The 21,757-nt window shown below is 47.8% G+C and overlaps 1 protein-coding gene across 4 annotated transcripts in view; it reads right to left on the bottom strand.

Annotated features, from left to right (window-relative positions):
- GLRA1 (glycine receptor alpha 1) overlaps nucleotides 1–21,236 on the bottom strand; it is a 404,715-nt gene extending 383,479 nt beyond the window's left edge. For all 4 annotated transcript variants that reach the window (XM_085617658.1, XM_085617660.1, XM_085617659.1 and 1 more), the window contains exon 1: nucleotides 19,726–21,236. In XM_085617658.1, the coding sequence (XP_085473784.1) occupies nucleotides 19,726–19,781 (56 nt within the window). In that variant the 5' untranslated portion in view covers nucleotides 19,782–21,236. The remainder of the gene's footprint in view (nucleotides 1–19,725) is intronic.
- Nucleotides 21,237–21,757: the final 521 nt, after the last annotated feature.

Genomic DNA, 21,757 nt, shown 5'->3' with positions numbered 1-21,757 from the left:
TCTCTAAGACATTGGGCCTGATTTTGAATTCGTTGGACGGGATACTCGTCTCAACAGTGACGGATATCCCATCCCAAATTAAATCCAATAATATCCTATGGGATATATATTTCAGCAGACAGGATATCTGTCACTATTGTGATGGAGTAACCCGTCTGCTGAAATCTAAATCAGGCTCAAAGCTTTGACAGAGAAACCAGAGTCTTCAACCCCAAAATGAAGCCAGAAGGATGGGAGCATGACCACAAAAGAGGATCTGCCGGTATTGCTCAGCTGAACAGACTTGGGAACCACCCACTGCACCTGAAAAGGCACAGCAAAATGGAATGACATGCTGGCTGATACCCAGCAACTGCCCAAAATGCAAGAGCACATCAAAACCAAACACCCTGCTGGCTGGTAGGCAGGAATCCCTCAACACGCAAGTGCACAGTAAAATTAAACACTCCTCCAACTGCAATCCAGGGATTACCCAAGCCACAAAAGTAATCAATGTGTTAGGATATCTATTGTCCGTGGATAGAAGGAAATCCTAGCTACCACCTGACAGTGAAAAAACAGTAGACATCTTCTATGGAATAGCTGCCCTCCAAGCGACACAACCTCAAGACGACAATTGAGCTACATCTCTCGAAAGTCCCTGATTTCCTCTCCATGCAGGATTTTTTTAGCTGTCAGATCCAATCGCCAGGTTTTTTCATGGATTCAAACAATAGTCAGCTGGAATGAACAAGCATTGATCTTAGCTGTAGAAGAGTAGGCCCTAGGCATTCCTGGTGCACCAAACATTAAGAGCTAACTACAACCAACAAGAGGAGTCCAAGCAGGGCTCTTTTTGTAATTTTATGAGATGGTCTTTTTTTATCCAAGCTCTATTCATTACCACATATACCCACTGAATATCTAGAAAGCATGACACCAGTGGTGAGGTGGACTGGGCATCATACTTATTAGCTATTGGAGCATCTGGCACCTCTTGGTGTTGGTGTTGGGGTTTTTCAGGAGTGGGTAACTCACAGAAACTTGGAGGCCGGAGAATTCATGCAGTAAATCATTTACTGAGTACTCTAAATGTACAATGTAAATTTTCCATTTCTTGGGGCATGGCCAGCACCGCCAAGATCACAGTTACAGCTTGAGACTGCTCCCGACCTTGTCACCCATCTGCTGTCATTCTGCTGCAGCGTCTGCCAGGGGTACCCTCTGTGGCAGCCCTGTGACGACAGCGGGCCAGAGATGTGTCACAGCTCTCCATATATGGAGGTTTTGGAGAGGCTGCTCAGGATGGAGTTCAGCCAGGTTGGGATTGGGATCAAAAATAGGCCCGGGCACACCAAAAAAAGGTGGCCCACATTTGCGGATTATCTTTCTGCAAAACACTGCTTCAGCGAAGTTTTATGAAAAGAAACGGGGTGAGGGGCATGTTTTATGAACTTCACTTAGATTTTTTTTAAATGCACGGATTAGTTCACACTGCTGAGCCACTCATTAATGCAAGTGAGACCACTTCTGCTCAGGCCCCCTGCCCCGCTCAATCTGCATACATTAATGGGCCAGCCCAGGAGAGAAAGGGACACCTCTGCCTGTTGATAAAAGGGACTGACACCTCTGCCGGTCTGCCTCTATAAAGGCCACTCAGGCACCCACTGGGCCGCTGCCGGCATTCTAACAGCTCAGACAGCCCCCGCTGCCACAAAAAGCAGCCCACAGCTAGAACTCGGCTACCGGCTCTTCTGCCATTTCCAGAGTGCCCGTGTTACCAATCTGACCCTGGGTGCAGCAAAGCCAAGATGGCGGCAGTGATCAGCCACATCTAGTTGGGACCAACGGAGCCCCGGTTGCCCGTGGAAGATTCTGCCAGGAAGGTCCCAACAGCTATACGCTGCTGGGGTCCCCCACAGAGGGTTGAGATGGGGGACCATTGGCTGCTTGTCGATCTGCCCAAGATGAGCAACCGCTGGCCGGACCACAAGAGAGACGTGAGAGTTCTGGACTCGCCGCATGACTCATCTGGTATTGGCTGGCTCATTTGGTTGTCCAGCCGGGCCCCCCAAGGAGCATGCGGACACACATGGGGGGAGGTTTCAGGAGGGACTGAGGCCTGATGTTATCTTGCACTGGGCGGCAACCCAGGCCCCCCCACCCCTCAGGGGGTGCCTGTGATTTGTGATGGCTGTGGGCTGGGATGTCCTTGGACCCCCAGCGAAGAACCTACACCCATTTTAAAAAGGAGGACAGCTCATCCGGCTCTTAATCCATGTGTCATGTAACATCCTGATTCCAGCGCCCGTGCTTGGGATACCTGACAAACTTCACCACACAGGCCCAACTCTGGCTGCCCTTGGGCAAGCAGGCCACGGCAGGACAAACGCCAGCCAGGAGACCTTGGACTTAAGTGGATTCAACTCCTCCACATGCCAGCCGGGTTAGTCGCTTCGCGGGAGTCGTGCACTACTGGGTTCAGTGATGTGTACCAAGTCCCAAGTCCCACTCCAGTGGGGTGGGTCTGGCTGCTCATGCTGCCTGTGGGCAATCAGGCCACAGTGACTCCGTGGACGTGTGGAGCAAACTTGGGGGTAGGTGGGGCTGACCTCTTAGACTGCCACCAGCATGGGTCCTGCTTCTGCATCATTTGTCACCAGGCTAGTGACAGAGCCACACACCGAGTCCTGCACCTATAGTCCTCATCTGGCAACCAGCACTGGGGCTTGGCTAGACAGTCTGGGAACCACTTAGATGCAGGCAGCCAGCCCCACTAGATCCAAAGCGACCAGGCACAGGCACAAACCAGAATTGACCAATACATACTGGCCTCCAGTGGCGCAGCGCTCGCTTGAGCCTTCTGACCTTGCCACCATTCTACAAGCAATCCAAGACTAAAAATCAGCAGTGGAGGACAAAATAGGAGAAGTTAAAATGGATGTCTCTCTCTTCCACAAATACCTCAGGTACATGGACACCAGCATCGCAGAGATCGATCAACTGATCTCCTCTGTGGAAGACATGGGAGCCCTCAAGAAACAACTTGCGAAATTGCTGTCCTTGACAGCCCTACTTGAGAGAACTGGGAGAGGGATGCTGAAAATAGATCACACCAGAACAACCTCCAGTTTGTAGGGTTTCTAGAGGGTGCGGAAGCCCAGAGGCTGAGGAATTCTTGGAAAAATTTCTCAGAACGTTGATATAAGAAGACACACTTTTACAGTGGTTTGTGGTGGAATATGCACATAGGTCCAAGTCCCAACAACCTCCCCCAGGGGCACAGACACGTCAACTGATAGCCCATATACTCAACTTTCAGAACAAAGATGCCCTTTTCCGAGAGGTGCTTGGGCATTCCAACCTGCGCTTTCGAAACTCTGGTATTATGATTTTCCCGGACTATATGACTCTCCAACAAAACAGGCACACATTTGACAAGGTCACACAAAAGTTCCACAACCAAAAGGGAAGAGGTAAGAGGTGTGGCGCCGCATCCAGGGCGACTGACTCCGGAATCTGGGGATCATGGTTCGGTGCCCGGCATCGGCGGCAGATTAGCCCAGCACCATGTGACTCCGGGCAATAGCTTGCTTAATCTTCCAGACAGCCCCCAGCGCCTAGAGACCCTTACGGGTGACTATTCGCGCTTTACAAATGTGGATTATTACAAATGTGGATTATTAAAACGTGCAATATATGCTGATCTTCCATGCGAAGCTGAAAATAATCTTAAATTCCACCACATACTTCTTCAACATGCCCGACCAGGCCTGGAAAGGGGTGGTGGAGAAAAAGATCTTTGCAGCTCACCCAGGGAGGGCGTCATGAAGGCACAATGGGGCTGGGACTTGCTGCCTCCAGACCCGAAACCACCCAGAAAGAAGCGCTTCAGGCCCACAGAGTCTATGCTCATACCTACGGCCACCCTGGCTGCTCGAGCTCTGACTCGGAATTGGGAGGCACCAAGTAAAAAGGGGAAAAGGACTCCGTTCACAGCATTGCGGACTCCCCTGGCCCCCAAACCACAGATCCCACTGACCAAACCGGGTGACCCAGAGGTCAACCACAGCTACAAGGCTGTATTGAAATGCCCCTCCAATGGAACCATACAACTCAAGACACATAATGAAATACTCAGGCAGACGCTCTGCATGATATCATGCTAAGGAAGAAGTCCCATCATATCCACCATTTTTTCTCTCTTTTGTTTCAAGATGGTTTGCAGTGACGTTCAGTTTAGGGTGACCGATGCTTCCGTGTTAGAAGTATGGGGTGGGGGAGTTGATGGGAAGGTGGAAGCATTTTTTAACATGTTATTTTCACACACCCCGGGCACAAAGGTAATATATACAGCCAACGCCATACTGGATGGTTGTCCCTTAATGTCTTCAGGAGACCTCACTCATCCTAACCAGCAGCATCTTTTCCTCTACACCACTACTGTGCCTCCCAAGAAACAGTTTTAAACTCATGTCCTAGAATTTGAATGGCCTGCTACATCGCATTAAAAGCTCAGCAGTACTTAGATATGCCAAACACCATCAGTCCGCAGTTTTGATGCTGCAAGAAACCTACCCACTGGGTTCCCATTGCCCCTTCCTTAAATGATTTGTATATAACCTCATTTAACACTTGAGGTACACTCAAGGATCCAGGGGAGTAGCAATCATGCTACGCAAGGATTTCCCCCTAGCCACTACCACCACCCACACAGACCCAGATGGGAGATATATCAAGGTGGAGAGCTCCCTCAAAGGCAGGCACTACAACATTCAAGCGGTCTATATCCCGCAACAAACACGCATTCATGATGTGGTCTCTGACTACTATCTTATCCGCTCCTCAGGTGGGTACCGCCGCTGTCAGTAGCAACTTCAACGCAGTCCTAAACCTAAAGGCTGACTCTACCAGGAGATGCTGCCCAAGCCCATCAACTCAAAACCTGGGTTGAATCCTTAGGGTTATGCGAAACATGGAGGACCTGGAACCCTACCGATTGGGCCTATACACACACATTGGCTACTCATAAGACCGACTCCTCCATAGACCTCCTTCTCCTCCCATCTGCAGACATACCTCAGGCATCACCCATCGACATCCTACCTCAAAGTATATGGGATCATGCATCCCCATCATGAACCTTTGCCACACAGATCCAGCAAGGAGGCCAAGTGGCACCTGAACATGTGGCACCTACTTGACCCTCACTGCTCCCAGCACCAGGAGTTGGAGCTCCAGTCCTATTTCAAGACAAGCAAAGGCACGGTTGAATCGGCTAACACCCTCTGGGCAGTCAGTAAGGCCACAATCAGAGGCATCATTAAAGGACACCTGGGTGGGTTTGGGATGACGGGCTGCAAAAGAAAATAGCACTATACGCAGATGATGTCCTGCACTACCTTGCAGACCCATGGACTTCAGAGCTGCACTGTATGGAGTTTTTAAAGCTCTACACGGAGGCCTCCAGACTCTGGATAAACAAAACCAAAACCCTGCTGGTCCTTATCAAAGGATACGTCAGTGTTTGCTCCTGGTAATCTGGTATCCCAACACATTAGCTCTCGTAAAGTACTTGGGAATTCACATCACATGGAGCGTTAATCTAGCCTCCCTACCAACTGCCATAAAACAAGATCTCCAGAAATGGGCACCCCCTCTGCTCCACATTCTTGGTCGTGTAGCCCTATTTAAGATAATGATGTTGCTGGGGTTTCTGTGTGTTTTTCAAATGTTTCCTCTCCAGATCCCCTAATCAATGGTTCTGGCAACTAAACTCCATCATACGTCTGTTTATGTAGTTGAAAGGTCACTCATGCATTGCTGCTATCAATGGCCGCCTGTCTCCATATGACAGAGGCTTGGAGATGGAGGGCCTTCAATGCTACAATGGAGCTTTGCAACTGGTCGTTATTAATGACAAGCTGAATGGAGGGTGGAGGGACTCCACCTCCTGGGTGGAACTAACCCATATGGGTTTAGACAACATCATGGCAATGTTGTATGGGGCATCTTTCTGAACTGGAGAGCGGTGCTCTGCCTTACCAGTTCAGTTGGGACCGCAGACTGGCACTAATTACCCCACTATGGAAAGGAACATGGCTGCAGCATATGATGGGATTAGAGGGATTCTGGAAATGGGACAAAATAGGCTTCACTGTACTTGGGATGTGTGGGAGGGGCACCACTTGCAGACAATTCACCACTACCTGTTCACCCATGTCCAATTAGATAAATACTCACATCTTCATCATGCCCTCGCAGCCAGCGTACCCCCAGATACAGACTTCCCAGATTTTAGCCCACTTGAGACTAAACTACTGATGGGTAAGCTGACCTCAAGTGCCATCTCTCAAATATAGTACTGAGCCTTGATCATCAACGCCCTTAACTGGTTCACCATGCGGAGACAGAATTGGGAGACGTGGCTCTGAGATCTTGACGATGCAGAGGGGAGAGAAGCTCGAAAGGCTGGGAATTGCATATCTCAATGCCCTTCCTACTGATCCAGCGCAACTGCCTAAACCTCACACATATAACACCTAAGCATCTCAAATCGGGTGGATGGTAGTTCTTAGGACGCCTGCTTCTGATGCCCAGAGCCACACGAAGATTTTTACCACATGGTGTGGGACTGTCCAGTTATAGCCTGCTACTGGTGGAACATTGCTCGAGAACTTTCACGGGTACTCACCAATCCCCTGGATCTCGCTCCCATAGTGGCTCTACTGAGCCTCCTGGACGACCTTGGTGGCCCAAGGGCAGAGCGTACATTGTTTGAGGTGGCCACACTGGTGGCCAAACGTGACATTCCCCGGAGAGGGAAGTCCTTACAAGCTGCCTGACTTGTGGAGTGGTGAGCAGGAGAGGACTGGTGCCCCCAACAAGAAAAACCAACCTATATTGCAAGTGGTTGCCTGAACAAGCATGGGAAGATATGGGGAGGGGGTGATGGGAACACTTTGGCATGCTCCTTTTGGAATGAAAGCTATATCCTGTAATGTAGTGATGTCACTGGAAACAATGTTTAATGGTGGGCATTTTTTTGTGTCTGGAAAACAAAAAAAATGTGCTCTCCACTTCTCAAGATTGTAGTTTGATCATTGAACTATCAGAGGTGAACTCACGTGTTCACTTTGGGACCTCCTTTGTCTGCTCTGGACATGCCCCAAATATATAACACTTCAATCTCATATGTTTTATGTTTTGAAAGAAAGTAATATTGCATACCCTCTAAAATGAAGCCCCATCACCCTCACAATGTGACCAAGATTGTCCAACAGTTGCATGAGCGTTCACATGGTGCTGCAATCACAGGCTTCTTTCATGACAAGTAAATCGACACAATGCTTGTGCCTCTTTTTGTCACTTTATGCCATGCGAGCACTCCTGCAAAACATTAGCAAATACCCCCCCGCATCTTTTACTGTATGTTGAACGAAACCAGAAGGGCCATCTAAAGTATTTTTACAAAGCAGTTGCAATGATCTGGTGTGTGGGGGAGAAGGAAGCAAGAGGCCTCAGTTTGGGGTAGTCGAACCCACACAGACTATGATATCAGTATAGATCGTACCATCAACTGTTGTCATACTTATCGGTTTTGTTCTTTTGGGCGGTGCAGTGAAATGCTCCCTTTTTCACATCAGCCACCCTCTTACTTAAGGTTTGTGATTTGCTGGACATGCTCATGTCTTGCTTCTCTTTTGCCCATGTCTGTTCTCTTTGTGTTCTGAATTCTGGGGTGCACAAAATATAAATGGAGAGCCCCATCTGTACTCGTTACCCTCTAACGTTCTGTTTTTCTCCACCTATTATGACTTCACAATGTATATGATAATTCAGTCACATTACGGATGTGCACGAGCCACAGTGGCTATTTACATGCACATCCTTCTTATGGATTTGATTATACCTACAAATGACCCTTGGATAAAGCAGGAGCTATCTGCAAGTCATATTATTACCAATTCTTTCATAAGGGCTTGACTGAACCCAGGGCAGTATAACTCTCTCACGTCATGTCATTGGCTACTTTCTGTATCATTCCACCTTCCCAAAAGTGCTTCCATTAGATTGCATGCGAACTATTTTACATCAGTAAAGTGCATTCAATAATCACTCGGTTTGTCAAATTCATTTCTTTAACTCACATATGCACTCTATACAGAAAGCAATTATTTTTGCTACTTTTCCCCAGCGCTAGCAAAGCCAATGGAGCAGGCCTTAATATGACAAACCGCATGTGAGCTTCCAACCCATGTAATATGAAATCCAGACATATAGCTTCGCAAATTCACGCTTGTTTTCCCTTTTCGATCCCTCCGTCCTTGTGCCCATGTTGTGCTGAGGGCTGTGTGGTGCCTAACACCATTCTCTGCAGTTCAGGCTGTTTTCGTGTTTCGGAAAATGCTGAGGTCAGAGCACTTGTTGAGAAAGGCCGCGAGGTTTCAGTGTCGTCCAATGATTGATGAGTCATGCGTAGATCATCAAACATTTTAATCGGTTCCATGCACGGCTCTTCCGTCCCTGCGGCAGCTGTCCTTCAAATGCCGAAAGAGAAGGCCACGGCGTGACCGCGCAAGCCTCTCTATCGCCTCCAAGAGGAAACTGACTCACATACTGCCTTGTGCTAGGGGTTAGCGTGAGTCTTAATTCAGAGCGCTTGGAAGCGGTGGCCCCAATATTATAGGGGTAGAACTCCAGAAGTAAGAAAATGAACCATAGCGCAGGGCTTTGCAGAAAGCTAGAAATACGGCACATTACCCCCACAAAGTAATGCGCGTGTGTTCGTGACAGGCGTGCGCTACCTGCGACAATCTAGGCGGTTGACGCGCCACACTCTCTTCTCTTCCTATCTCCAGGCCTGTGTTTTTCTCTCACACCTTGATGTGGCACTTTTCAATCCTTTCACGAATTCCACCAATGAACCCAACTGTAGGTGTGATAATGCGTACGCGAGTGTGGCATAAGGCCCTTTCTTCCTGGGTCCATCCGGCCGTGGCGCCCTTTATGTCGTCGACATCTGCTGATGACAACGTCTTTAAAAAGTGTGGACACACTTTACCCTGTGTGCCTTAAGAACTCCTTGGAATCACATAGAACTCACAGGCCGGGCGACCTCCTCCCCGCACAGCTGGACACCCCTCTGTTAGTTGACAGTTTAGTTGCTGTTGTTCTCTCCTATCCTTTACTGTAGTTGATATGGAGACAGGGTTGGGGGAAATCTGGGCCAATATAAATTGGACCCTGAGAGTCTTCCAACCCTGGGTTACAGATACTCTGAGGGGCAGATTTATGAGGCCCGTTGCGCCATCGGAACATCACTTTTTGTGACGTTCCGTGGCGCAGAAGCCTGCGTGATATTTATCAGGCAGCACTGAGCCACTTTTTTTGGCTTAATGCTGCCTCATAAATATCAGTCCCTTTAACGCAGTGTTCTGCGTTAAAGGGGCGTGCAATGGGTGTTGCTGGGGGCGTTCCCAGCAACACCCATGGCCTTTTGACACTGCCCCAGATTTATGAGAAATCGTAAATCTGAGGCAGCGCCAAAAGCTTCCGCCTCCCCAGGGGAGGCGTAAGGGAGGCGCAACGGGGAGAAATATCTTTATTTCTCCTCGTTTTTCCTTTTTCTATGTGTGCTGCATTCTGCAGCACCCATACAAAGAGGAAAAACCTCTTGTGATTATTTTTGTACAGAAAGGTTTCCCTTCCTGTACAAAAATATTCATCCCCGCAACGCAGGCACCCTTGCACCATGGTGCAGAGGTGCCTGCGTTGGCGCAGGCAGCCCATTGTGCGCCGGCGCAAGGGAAAAGGACAGGAATGTGTCGCATTTTATAGATACGGCGCATCCCTGCCCTTTTCTTTTGCCGTAGGGAAGCGCAGCAGGAAGGCCTGCTGCGCTTCCCTACGGCAAAACCTCATAAATCTGCCCCTTACTTTCTAGGCCGCTGCAATGAGGGCCTAAGTCAATTAAGTTCGGTGCCTGCATTTATATCAAAGCTGGAGACGCCATTTTGTAATTTTTCTTGAGTGTGTCGGTGTTGTCTCTCCCTACTGCCATTTTCGTGGAATTCCGTTCCATGACGCCTTTGAGTATTGTTTGCATTCTGTAAAGCTGATTAATAAATACACAGGGGTTCCTACGCTCTCGTGGAGTGAGACTCGGCACAAAGCACTGAGGGTAAAAAATAATGAACCAGTGGCCGATATGAGGAGGGGCCGGGGCTCTCGCATGCATTCCCATTGGAAGGAACCGTGCTAACTTTGAAGTCCGCACTCGTCGCCAGCGTCATAACCAAGTGATACTGGGACAGACTCTCGTGCCCCTCGAAGCCCAAGCCCCTCACTCAGAGGACGGCCTCAGTGTCATTAATCCCCGTGTCCTCTGCTTGCTCCAGTGGGGTGTGCAGCGCGCGCGGCGCAGGATCCAATTTGCATACAAATGGCACCTATTTGTCTGTCTGAACAATGCTTTGCAGTTGTACCACATGACTCCGGGAGCAGAACATGGCCTCATTAGTTCGCTGCACACACTTCAAGTGCGCATTTACATTCCCCAGATGGGCTCCTCCATGGTCCCCGGGCTCTGCCAACCAGACACCGTGCCATGGGGTTTCCAGCACATTCATTGCCAGCCTTTCCTCCCCGAGGCCAAGAAGCCTTCTGGGAATTCAAGACAGACCAGCCCGCCATGTGACTGACTGTCCCAGCTCTGCACGCGATTCAGTGGCACCGACCTGTTTTTGAAGACGCCAGTTCCTCATGGGTCATCTCACCTCTACACCCCTTGTTACAGCGCAGCGCATGTTGTGGGATGCGCAGCTCAGCTTGCTTCTAAGAGCTTCCAGCGTTGGTAGATCATGGAACAGAGGCTGGCCGAGATAAGAAGGTCACGTAGAAGCACTTAATCTCACCGGGCCCACAGCGAACATCTTTCGAGGCCGTGACCTCACCTGTCACCCGAGAGCAGACGCGGCACATCACGCGCCTGGAAGTCAACCCTACTCCTGAGGCCCGGGCTCGGAGACAGGAGACCTGTAATGGAGGACCGGGGGAGACCACGCCAGCCTCATCCTGGACTGGGGTTGCTCCAGATCTCACAGCTTTTGCTAGCCCCCTATTTCAATTCCAGCTTTTAAGGCGTCTCATTTATTTGTTTAGGCCCTTCCGGGTCACAGACGGGACCACCCTCGCGTAGGCGTGGGGGTGTTCCCTTGAACATAACAAACCCCAGCTGAAGGTCACTGCGAAGGACATCGCCTGTGTAGGGTTTTAGCCTAGGGTGTTTTTAGCGCCCAGAGCTTACCCATGCGTCCTTTTCAATACCTGATCTTGGGATTATCGATAACTTGGCTGTGATCAGAAAGTGATGCCACTGCGGTACGCTGCATTAGCACACCCGAGAGATCTGCCCTCATCTGTTTATTTAGGTGCACACACACACACCCGTGATGTTTGCTCCATTGCATCGTTTTGCTGCTGCCCTCCCCTGATGCCAGCAGCGCACACTCCCCTTCCGGCGCTAAGGAAACCTCAGGGCCGTATAATGCTGAAGGCTCACCCTGACAGTTCAAAAGTAGACATTCGAGCATATCCACTGGCTGGACTATATTACATATCAACCAACAACTCCCTTCCTGTCCCAAACCTGCGCAACTTCAGAGACACACGCATCTAAGGGAGTGACGCCTCAGGGGGAGCCAGCAGTTCAGTGAGCATCGCTGCGCAGGCCTGTAGGTCATTCGCCAGTTTATTACCCCAACGCGCTCTGCGCATATGATACTCTGCTGCATTCGCCATATCTCTCAGCCAATCTGTATCATCATCCTCTTCAGGGCTCGAGTCGGGGTACCACACGGGTGGACGGCGTCCCCCCACTTATACCGGGTGGACGCCGTCCCCCCTGCCCAAAAGCTGGCCGCATTGAGGGCTTCACCAACGTGAAGGAGCTGTATGGAAAGATTGCCGAGGCTTTCAAGATTCCCTTCTCGGAGGTGCGTATACTTTTACCACTAAGTATGGTGGGTCATGGATTACACTGGGAAGGAGCATGGCAGCTGCCAGGGGGCACATGGTGGTAGTGGGTGTACTAGGCTACAAGAAGGCCCCTTAGGAAAGAGTGAACTGTGGCCAATGGCCAGCGCCTGATCTGGTGAATGTACTGTAGATTTTGGGAGAGCTGAATTGTAACTGAATTGTACCTGCCCTCATCGCCAGGTCCGCCATTGCCAGGTCAATCGATTCACAGAGCTTTTTACAGAATCGCTCCAAAAAACACACAGATAATGACGCTACATTCCACAGTGTCTTAACGTGGCCCTCCAGGTGAAACGGGTCTCCCTGTAATAAGAGGGGACTACCTTTCGTGACACCACTTCCTGTCGTGACGTCACTTCCTGTGACCACCTAACTTGGAGCGTCCCCCCACTTCTTTTTTTAGGACTTGTGCCCCGATCCTCTTGTAGAGTAATATCCTGCTGCACTGCCTGCCTCCAGGCGCTAGACGGGCCTTCTTTGAACACATTGACAAAGCCCTAGTAAGGTCAATCACTCTCACTGCCTCCTCATCATTGATAGCTTCAGGCCACCCTAGTCCTACAGCCCCTCTCTGATCACTCACTGCTTAACACATGCACTGACCCCTAAAAGACAACATTCTCTTGACTGCTGCCACCTCACATCCCTGCCACCAAGTGAACCACTCACAAAGTTTACCCCGGACACGCAACATGCGTCTGAATCTCACTGCTCTATATGCAGGGTTCCTCCAAAAGCCCTCTGAACATGATCATGGATTACAAGACACGTTCATTCAATGAATGCACTGATGCATGCATTCCTTCATAAAAAATACAAGGAAAAGACCACAGAAAACCGACGGGCAAACAAACAAGCCTTGAATGTGCTTTCAACAGCCGTAGTTAATGCTAAATATGTCTGTTTTCAAAAAGTGCATCTCCTCTCATGAAACACATCTATAGCGACTCACTCACACAATTCACAACGTTCATGTCTCCCTCAGAACAGCTATTTCTCTGTTTACTCTGCAACCGACTTGGTACCACATTTCTCTTCTAGGATTAGAGCAACCTTCGTACATCAGTGACCTCAATTCTCCTTCACTCCTACACTTCGCTCTTTAATGCTTAATGGCTGTGCCCCTACTTCTGTTAGAGAGCTTATGCCAATATTAAACTCTGCTCATTATTTCTTGAACCTCATCAGGCCCCCTTAATCCACAAATAATGACATCTCTTGCTCTAATCCCCAAGGCACCACTCATCCTGACCTCCCTACTCATAAACTCTCCTTAAGCAGACACATATGCCACCTGTCACTACTGCTTTAAAGCTGTGGTTACAAAAAGAGAGACTGCAGTGGAACCCCACGTATGTTCTAGCTATCACCCAGTACCTTCAATGCCTTCTTCTAAAAATATTAGAATGTCCTGTCATCAATCAACTCATTCTCTAGCTCAGTACTAACAATCTTTTCAACCACTTCTACTCAGGTTTCAGATCTCATCAATCCCCACTCCATTGAGAGAGCCCTCACATATGTAACCAACTTAATCACCTCTGCTCACAGCCACCTCTATTTCATCTTTACACTCCTTGACTTATCTGCGGCCTTCAGAACTGCCAAACACTCCACTTCACTATCATCCCTTTTAACTTTTGGCATTTCAGGTTCCTCTCTCAATTTGCCTTTGTCAGGTCTCTAAGTCCTGTCCATTCTGTCAGTTAGAAACCTTAAAGTTTGTCATAATTTGAATAACACAAATATTGTCTGGCATAAATATCCTGATCTGAATATGATTTACAAAAGAATTACTCCACTATGTGTTGATATCCTTGTATTAGTAAACATATGGAAACTGAAGCGTGAATCCACTCCAGATCGGACGCACTGCTTAATTCCAGTAGCATAACAAGTGTACGCCAATTTCATCCAAATGTAATCAGTTTTATTCAAAGTATTCCAAAAGTTAATTTCCATTCACCGTGTTACGTGTTGAGCATTTATGTATAACTCTCTTCTTTTGGATGTCGATATCCTTGTATTAGCACAAATGGGGTGCCATGTTTGTACATTATGTACAGGGTACTACATTTTTGTAAGGCAACATTTAAGGCTATGATAATTTGCTACCGTACTGTCTGATAGATCACCACCCACACATTCGCTCTTGGTGTCCCCCAATTCTCTGTGTTGCATCCTCTCATTTTTCACTCTTTACCACTTCCATTGGCAAAATATTTTCATTCTTTCGGTTGTCTTATCACCTATATGCAGATGACTCTCAATTTGTTTTCTCTTTATCAACTTTTGCAATCTTTCTCCAATCACGTATCTTCTTATCACCATTCACCACTGATAGCCTGCGTTTGTTAGAGCTGCACTCATCTAAGACAGAGACAACATGCTTTCCTACCTCCCCAATACCTCTACTGCCAACTGCATTCACGTTCCCAAGGACACCTTGGCTTTCCAACTTCTACAAGCCACGCACGTGTTCTCGTCAACCCTTCTCCTTGGAATCATTCATCATCATGAAAGTCATCGCAACTACAAATAAAATCATAAATCTACTAAAAACCCAGCCTTTTATTGCACTTCCACACAGCCAAAGCTCTGATTGACACTAACAAACTGGATTATTGCGACAGCCTATCAGAGGGCCTTCCTTATGTCGTGTTGACTCCCTTGACAAAGTTTTAAACGCTGACACCAGGGTTCTAGAGATCTCCATAGAAACATGTATGCGTCACACTATTGCCATCAGGTTGGCTGGCTTTCCACGGACGACAGGGTGTTTACAAAATTCTGACACTCGTCGTCAGAGCCATTCCTAGGACTTCTGCTGACCACCTTTCTGTTGCTGTCTCCAAACAAACCCCCGTCCTGCAACTAAACATCAGCGAATCTGCTACATTTGGCTTCATGGAACCCACAGACTGGAAGATCCTTCCCTGACAATCAGGGCCAGCTCAACAGTACAGAAATGTAAAAGAACATTGAAAAGTTACCTCTCTTAGAACTCAAAGGTCATTGAGGTTAGCTATAGCCGCTGAATTACTCAACAATGTAAATCTACCAAATGCTCCGCATCTACACTTCAAGTGATGAATTCTTATACTGGGCTTTTGCTTATGCTCGTATGTTGTACAGCGTTAACATACCTATCTGTCCTTGTTGTTACTACTCTCACACAAGAGCTGATGTAATACATACCATCTATTCTACATCCATATTGGTTTCTGCAACTTCACCACATTCATTTGATGACCTTGTTAGTGAATAAAGAGTGGTCCTAATGTACAACATTTGTGTTTGAAATGTTACTCACTGTTTTCCAATAAAGAAATAACTAACTAAATAAATACATGAATGAATAAATCAATAAGCAGCTTTATACAGCTTTACTTTACCACTAGACCATATTGTAACATTGACACTAAATTACATTGCACTATTACCAATTAGACAAAACCACAAGTAATATAACCATGGGCCACATCTCAATTGAAACAGTAGACCACACCTCAACATTGTCATTAGATCACGTTCCAATGGCACCAGCAGAACAAACCTTAAGTACATTATTAAACCACGTTTCAATATACACAATAAACCGCATCTCAACTTCAGCAGAAAACAGCAAGCCAGCATTGCGGATACATTTCAACAGCACCTGTAATTCACATCTCGGCTTCACTTTCGGACTACATTTATCAAGAACACTAGCAAAACTCCATGAAACCACTTGACCACATTTCAACGCCACTCTTAGAATGAAACCTCAACTAAACCTCTAGAACCCATGCAACCACTCAACAAATCTTGATTCCCCTTTAGATTTTTCAAATTGACCACAAGACTGCGTTGCACCTTCCACCTTAAATCACACCGTCAGCCTGAAGGGCCATTTCTTCAGCTCCGCAAACATGTCTAGGAGAGTCATTGAAGGCCGGATAATTGTGGTATAAGCAGTCTCTGTATCAAGGTTGTGCTGCAGGGTTTGAGCGAGTATCCGTGGCTCTGGCCGCACCACATCAATGGGTCTATGCTGGTAGTACTTACATTTATTGCGATAAAACTCTTAGTGGGACTTTAATTTAAACTTAAAACTAATTTATATTGAACGGTACTTGTCCTTCGCCCTATATAATGTAGTTTTCGGGTATCTGTTGGTATGTAAAAAAATAGAATTTTGAACAAGTGAAACTACTATAGGCAGATTTCACTACAGACGCTGACACGAATCTGTTTACCTGTCACCTTCTTCTTCCCTGTACCCTGAGGAATGCTCCCCTGGGACCAGGCTTACTGTGCCTTTCAGGACAACTTCAAACTATAACATATGAAAGTCAGGGGAAGCTTCTAAAAAACCTTTATTGTGAATGTGTTGATTTTATTTTAATTGTATTTACTGTAAGGACCACAAAGCACAATTGAAACACTTGACTTATCCAGGAAATACCGTCAGATAGAACTGCTAATTACCCACTGCAGCGTCATCTGTATATATTTTTTGTAGGATTGCATTTTGTGACCTGAGTGTGCAGGGCAGTGCAATGTACGCAGTTTTACATCTGCACTTACACAAGTCTTGTTATCACCCAACCCCTCGGTGTGCTTTTGATCTTTTTCTGAAGTATGGACATACGTTTTTTCCCACCCTCAGGGACAACGCACACATCTCTGACAAGACAGACAGATCTCTTCAGCTGGCGCTCAACCCATAGAGCTAGCGCACTGGCCTGTTTAAAGAAATGCACATCCGGGTTGTTGCCGATAACTTCCTTTTCTAAACAAGAATCCTGCGGGTTTATCGGGGGGCGGTGAGGAAGGAGGAGGCGAAAGTACTTGGGGCGCCATTTCATATTGGTGCAACTTTACAGACATCTATCTCCCTGTACAAAACCTCTCGGTCTGTTTCACGAATAAAACGAGGAGGGAATGCAGAGATTAACTCACCGGAGCACAGTCATGTTCTGTCTTCACCTGACGCTGAGCGGAATATGGTGGTTATTGCATGGGTGTGTGCTAATAACAGAGGTCATGCTCCCGTGTCTGGATGATACTGCGGATCTCATGACCAGGGATGGTTTTAACGAGGTGCAACCGGTGCAGCTGCACCTGACGCTGAGATCGGCAGGCGCTGTGTTTAGAAATACATTTGGGGATTTAAAGCACCTGTGACAGAGTTCCTTGTGTGCCCGGCAGTTTTCAGGCAATAATAAAAATGTCAAGATAATTCTGACGATTAATGTTCATGGTGGAGAGAGAGCAGAGTTTTGCTTTGTGTCAGTTTTGCATCATCATAATGTAGCACAGGAGGTGAATGTGCCTGCTGCAAAGGACGTGTATCACGCAGATCACAGAATTTCTTTTTATGTGGAAAGCTCAGTGGGTTACTGCTTTTGTAACAGAGATCAATTTGTTGCTTGCAGTTTGTAAATAAATTACAATCCTATTATAGCACAGTGATCTATGAACTGTCATCAAAGAGCTGTATGTAAACTGCATGGTATAGGTTAGAGCGTTATGTTTGTTATGTTTTTTCCCCAGTCTTTTATTATCCTAATGTTGCTAAAAGGGGTTGTTTGGGTAAAAATACATTCTTATCAGTAATGTCAACCCAAACCTCTGTGTACATTTTAAATGCGGAGTTTGTGCTTTCCCAGACCAAACACTCTTAAAATACTACCTGCTAGTATGGACGAAGTGATTCCTACACCTTATAATTGTCATTGTCTCATGTAACATTTCCCATAGACTAATTACACACATATGATTAATTGTCTCTTTATAATGCGTGTGTGATTGAAAGTGCTCCTACACCCTACACTGATATGAGTAGTGCTATAAAAACAAATGAAATGCATGTGAGAGGGGCTGTGGAGAGATACGGGGTAGTGTTTGAAGGTGGTTGTGAGGGAATCAGTGGAAAAGGAGGTCGTTGGAAGGGGGGGCACCAAAAAAGGATTCCCAGAGGTGCCACTACCGCTAAAGCCCACCCTACTGATGATACTGCACAAGAGTAAACTATAGCTCATTTCCAGCTATACAGTTTAACCCCACCCGGGACATTAACAAAAACGACCACCACAATGCACACATGTTTTATTGAATACTTGTATTCTCTGCAGGGCGGTTATGGATTGAATGAGTATGAATTCTGTGCTACTTTTTTCTGCATTCAGAAAACCTACCACCAGCTGACAAGAGTCTGTAAATCAGGATACTCACTTGCTTCTCAAGGAAATATAAATTGGGGAAGACCACAAGCTCCAAAGACCATGATGAGCTTTGATGAGCACCAGCAGATAGAGTGGGCACCACATACTACCTTAGAGGGCTCCCAACATATTAAATACTTGTATACAACACAAACTCAAATGGCTCCTGTTGATTTCATAAATAAGTGCTATGATCACCCTACACAATGTCACCCATTTCATCGATCTCAGAAGGATGAAACTGTAGAGCCATCCCTCCCTGATAGATTTGCAATTGGTCACAAATAACAAACTAACATGTCCACTGCTCAAATTAATTTCATATTTCCCCATGCTAATTCACCACTAATCCCTTCTGGGTTCTGGAGTAGTGTGCCACTGCCTAAAGGCACTTCCACACCTCGTCAAGAGTAGCAAGCGCTATATAAATGCAAACCCTTCCGTCTTCCGTCCCTCCACTATCATTTTCAATCAAAATAACACACTAATATATCCACCGCCCAAATTAATTTCATATGTCTCTAGACTAATTCACCACTAATCCTTTTTGGGTTCCAGAGTAGTATGCTACTAGCTGAAAAAGCACTTTGACGCCTCACCAGGGGTAGTGCGCTATATAAATGCAATTAAAATTACAACAAAAATTTCACAGAGATCTCTGCAGCTGGCAGCTAACGCAATCTTATGATTTTAATGGGACTCCTTTCAGGAACATCAAATCCTCGACCCAAATGTTTCCAAGTGCCTCTATGTGATTCAGTTTACACTGAAAACAGCTGAAGAAAACTCACTCAAGTGATGGAAAAGGGCTGGCCAACACGCAAAATATGATAAGGATGTTTCGGATACCTGACAACAGCCAGGCCTAGAAGTCTTGAAAGGCCACATCACAAATATACATCATTGTGCCTTCCCTCCCGCCACTCGCCCACTGCACCCCTGAGGCTGGAGGGGCCAATCTTCCTGCCCTGCACTCCCTCGCTCACTGTCCTCGCGCTGGCAGCAGTGGCACGTGCCCTCTGATTGAGGAGCGGAGCACCCTAACCCAGCGTAGGGGCACAGCTCCCAAGCCAGCGCTAGGTGTCGCTTCGCTGCTGGATAGGACCGGCTGCTGGATACCTCAGCAGCACTGCGGTTATAGGATTTGCAGCACTAATTACAGAGAGTAACTCGAGAGGCTGATAGATTTACTCCTAAACCGCACCACTTTATGAATTACACCAGATACCAGAACCGAGCCTCTGAGTTCTCAGAGCCAGCGACACAAAAAGGCAGTGACGAAAGGGGTGGGTGATGACCATGTGCCAGAATCTAATCTGTCAGTGCCGGCAATTAGACGATTACCAAGGGAGAGTTTAGAGTTTATTTTTCATGTGCAGGTGTTAGTGTTAGACTGATATCTTCTACTGGATGAGCACAGATGATACAAGACACACAACTCGCAAGGCACTGGCGCTGCACAGGAAACCAAGTCGAGCAAAGTATAGAGGAGCCCTACCTGAAAAACACCAGCGTCTCCCACAGGTAGAGGCCCAGTGTGCCCAGGTTACACATGATGGCAGGCGCGGGGGGCAGGTTTGGCACGTGAGTAGATCCCTTCTTTATGAACCTTCGTGCAGGAGGAAGGGGAGGTGGGCTCAGCACATTGACCGCCTCACTTTTCACCGCTAGAGAGACTACAACTTCAGAGCATTGGACTGCTCATAGCCTCACACAGTGCCTTCAGGACCCTGGAAAGCTCGAACGGTCTTTAGTCGATGTACATCAGGGACCGAGAGTTCAGGACGCTGGGCAGCTCCGATCGGACGGCTCCCCTGTCTATTCACACCCGGGCGGTGAGTTCAGAACCTCGGAGAGCTCAGAGCGGACTTGCCCCACTCACACCCAGGGCAGTGCGTTCAGGACCCTGGAGAACTCAAAGCGGAAGTAGCTACCTGCCACAACCCCACACTGTGCTTATTGCATCCTGTGCAGTGCGGAGGTTGCACCCGCTTCCATTACATGGCCACACTTCAGCACCTTGGACAGAGTGGAGTCGGAACCGGCACTTTCAGATTCCTCGTCGTATCTGTGTTGTTTTCAGTTGCCGACACCCTAATTGCTTTACCTCATGCTCCTGTGGCGACGGCCTGTTCTCGTCCCAAAGTGAGGGACACGGGGTTTGTATTTTTCACCCGTGTTTGAGGGAACGCTGTTTAATCTGGGGATGCAATGCTTGGTGTTGGTCAGACAGGGGCTTACTCTCTTGTTTTATGGACACTGCGCTGTCGCCTTAGTGGCGGCAGAGGGATGTCTCACGTCCTAGAGTGAAGGAGATGGCGTTCTCATTTCCCAGTGGTTAAAGACAGAAGTCTCATGTCCTAGCTTCAAGGAGATGGAGGTCTCCTACCAGAATAGAGTGGAGACAGCGGTCTCTTATCCTAGCGCCAAGAAGACAACAGTCGCATCTCCTTGGCGAGGCAGCAGTTTCCAAACAGTCCGAGCTGGGCAGCCTCAGCACCTGCTTTGCTGCAGTGCCGCCTTCATTTCCCAGCGATGATGCTCTCGCGCCTGGCTGCGAAGCGTGCCCTCTCTCCCATCAACGTGACCCAAATGCTGATCACCGGTCCCGGCGTGCTACCGGCACCGCGCTCCTGCAGTCCGAACAAAATATCGCGGATATCCAATTCCAATTTCAATTTCAAGTTGTTTCAAGGTGATCGGGTCTCAGACGGTCTGCAGTGGGCTGCATGGCTCTGTGCTACGCTGCAGCATCGTCGCGTCGTGTCTGGCTGTCGGTGCACTCGATTTCTGTTTTGTCCTGGGGCTTTTTCTCTCTCTCCCACCAAATGGCTTCTTATTGCTGCAGGGGGCCTGTCCCATTGCTTGCGGCTAATGGCAGATGCTGCCCTAGGCATGCTTCGAGGCGCTGGAATGCTCACAATGCCATAGAGGAGGCGTTAGGTCCTGCATGTTCCTTCATAGGGTTTTCCTCCTTGCCCCAAGCTTATCCGAGCAGCAGCAGCCTGTTCCAGGATCGCTCTTGCTGCAGTAATTTACTAAACTAGAAAAAAAAGACAGACATAGAAAAAACCCTCTCAGCGTTTTGGAACCCTCCCCCTGGCGTGTCCGATTCGCCTTGGCAGTGGGAAACCTTTCCCCTGTGCAAGGATTGGAAGAGATGCCTGTCAGTTTTGGGGATAGTTTAACCCTCGCAATGCTGGGCGTTTCTCTGCGGCTGCGACGTATTTTCAGCGTTGCTTTATATTGCGAGTTTGCTCAATACTATCCTAACGGCGGATCATGTCCCGGCGCGCGTGCTGCTTCTGCGGCAGTAGACATTCCTGGAAAACTCACGCTGCCATATTGTTGTTTTGTTTATTCTTACCGTAGGCTCAGGAGCCGCCTACCTCTTATTTAATTAATTTACTGATGGTATTGATTGGGAGAGGTACGTGTCTGCGGTAGAGGTTTGTTGTACTCACTCGCTGATCACGGGCACGCACTGAGAGCCTCAGCTCTTCCCAGAGAGGCACGTGTATGCAAGTGAG

This window comes from Triturus cristatus, chromosome 7 (genome assembly GCF_964204655.1).
Source record: "Triturus cristatus chromosome 7, aTriCri1.1, whole genome shotgun sequence".
Taxonomy (NCBI): domain Eukaryota; kingdom Metazoa; phylum Chordata; class Amphibia; order Caudata; family Salamandridae; genus Triturus; species Triturus cristatus.
This window is presented reverse-complemented; position numbering and strand designations above follow the sequence as displayed.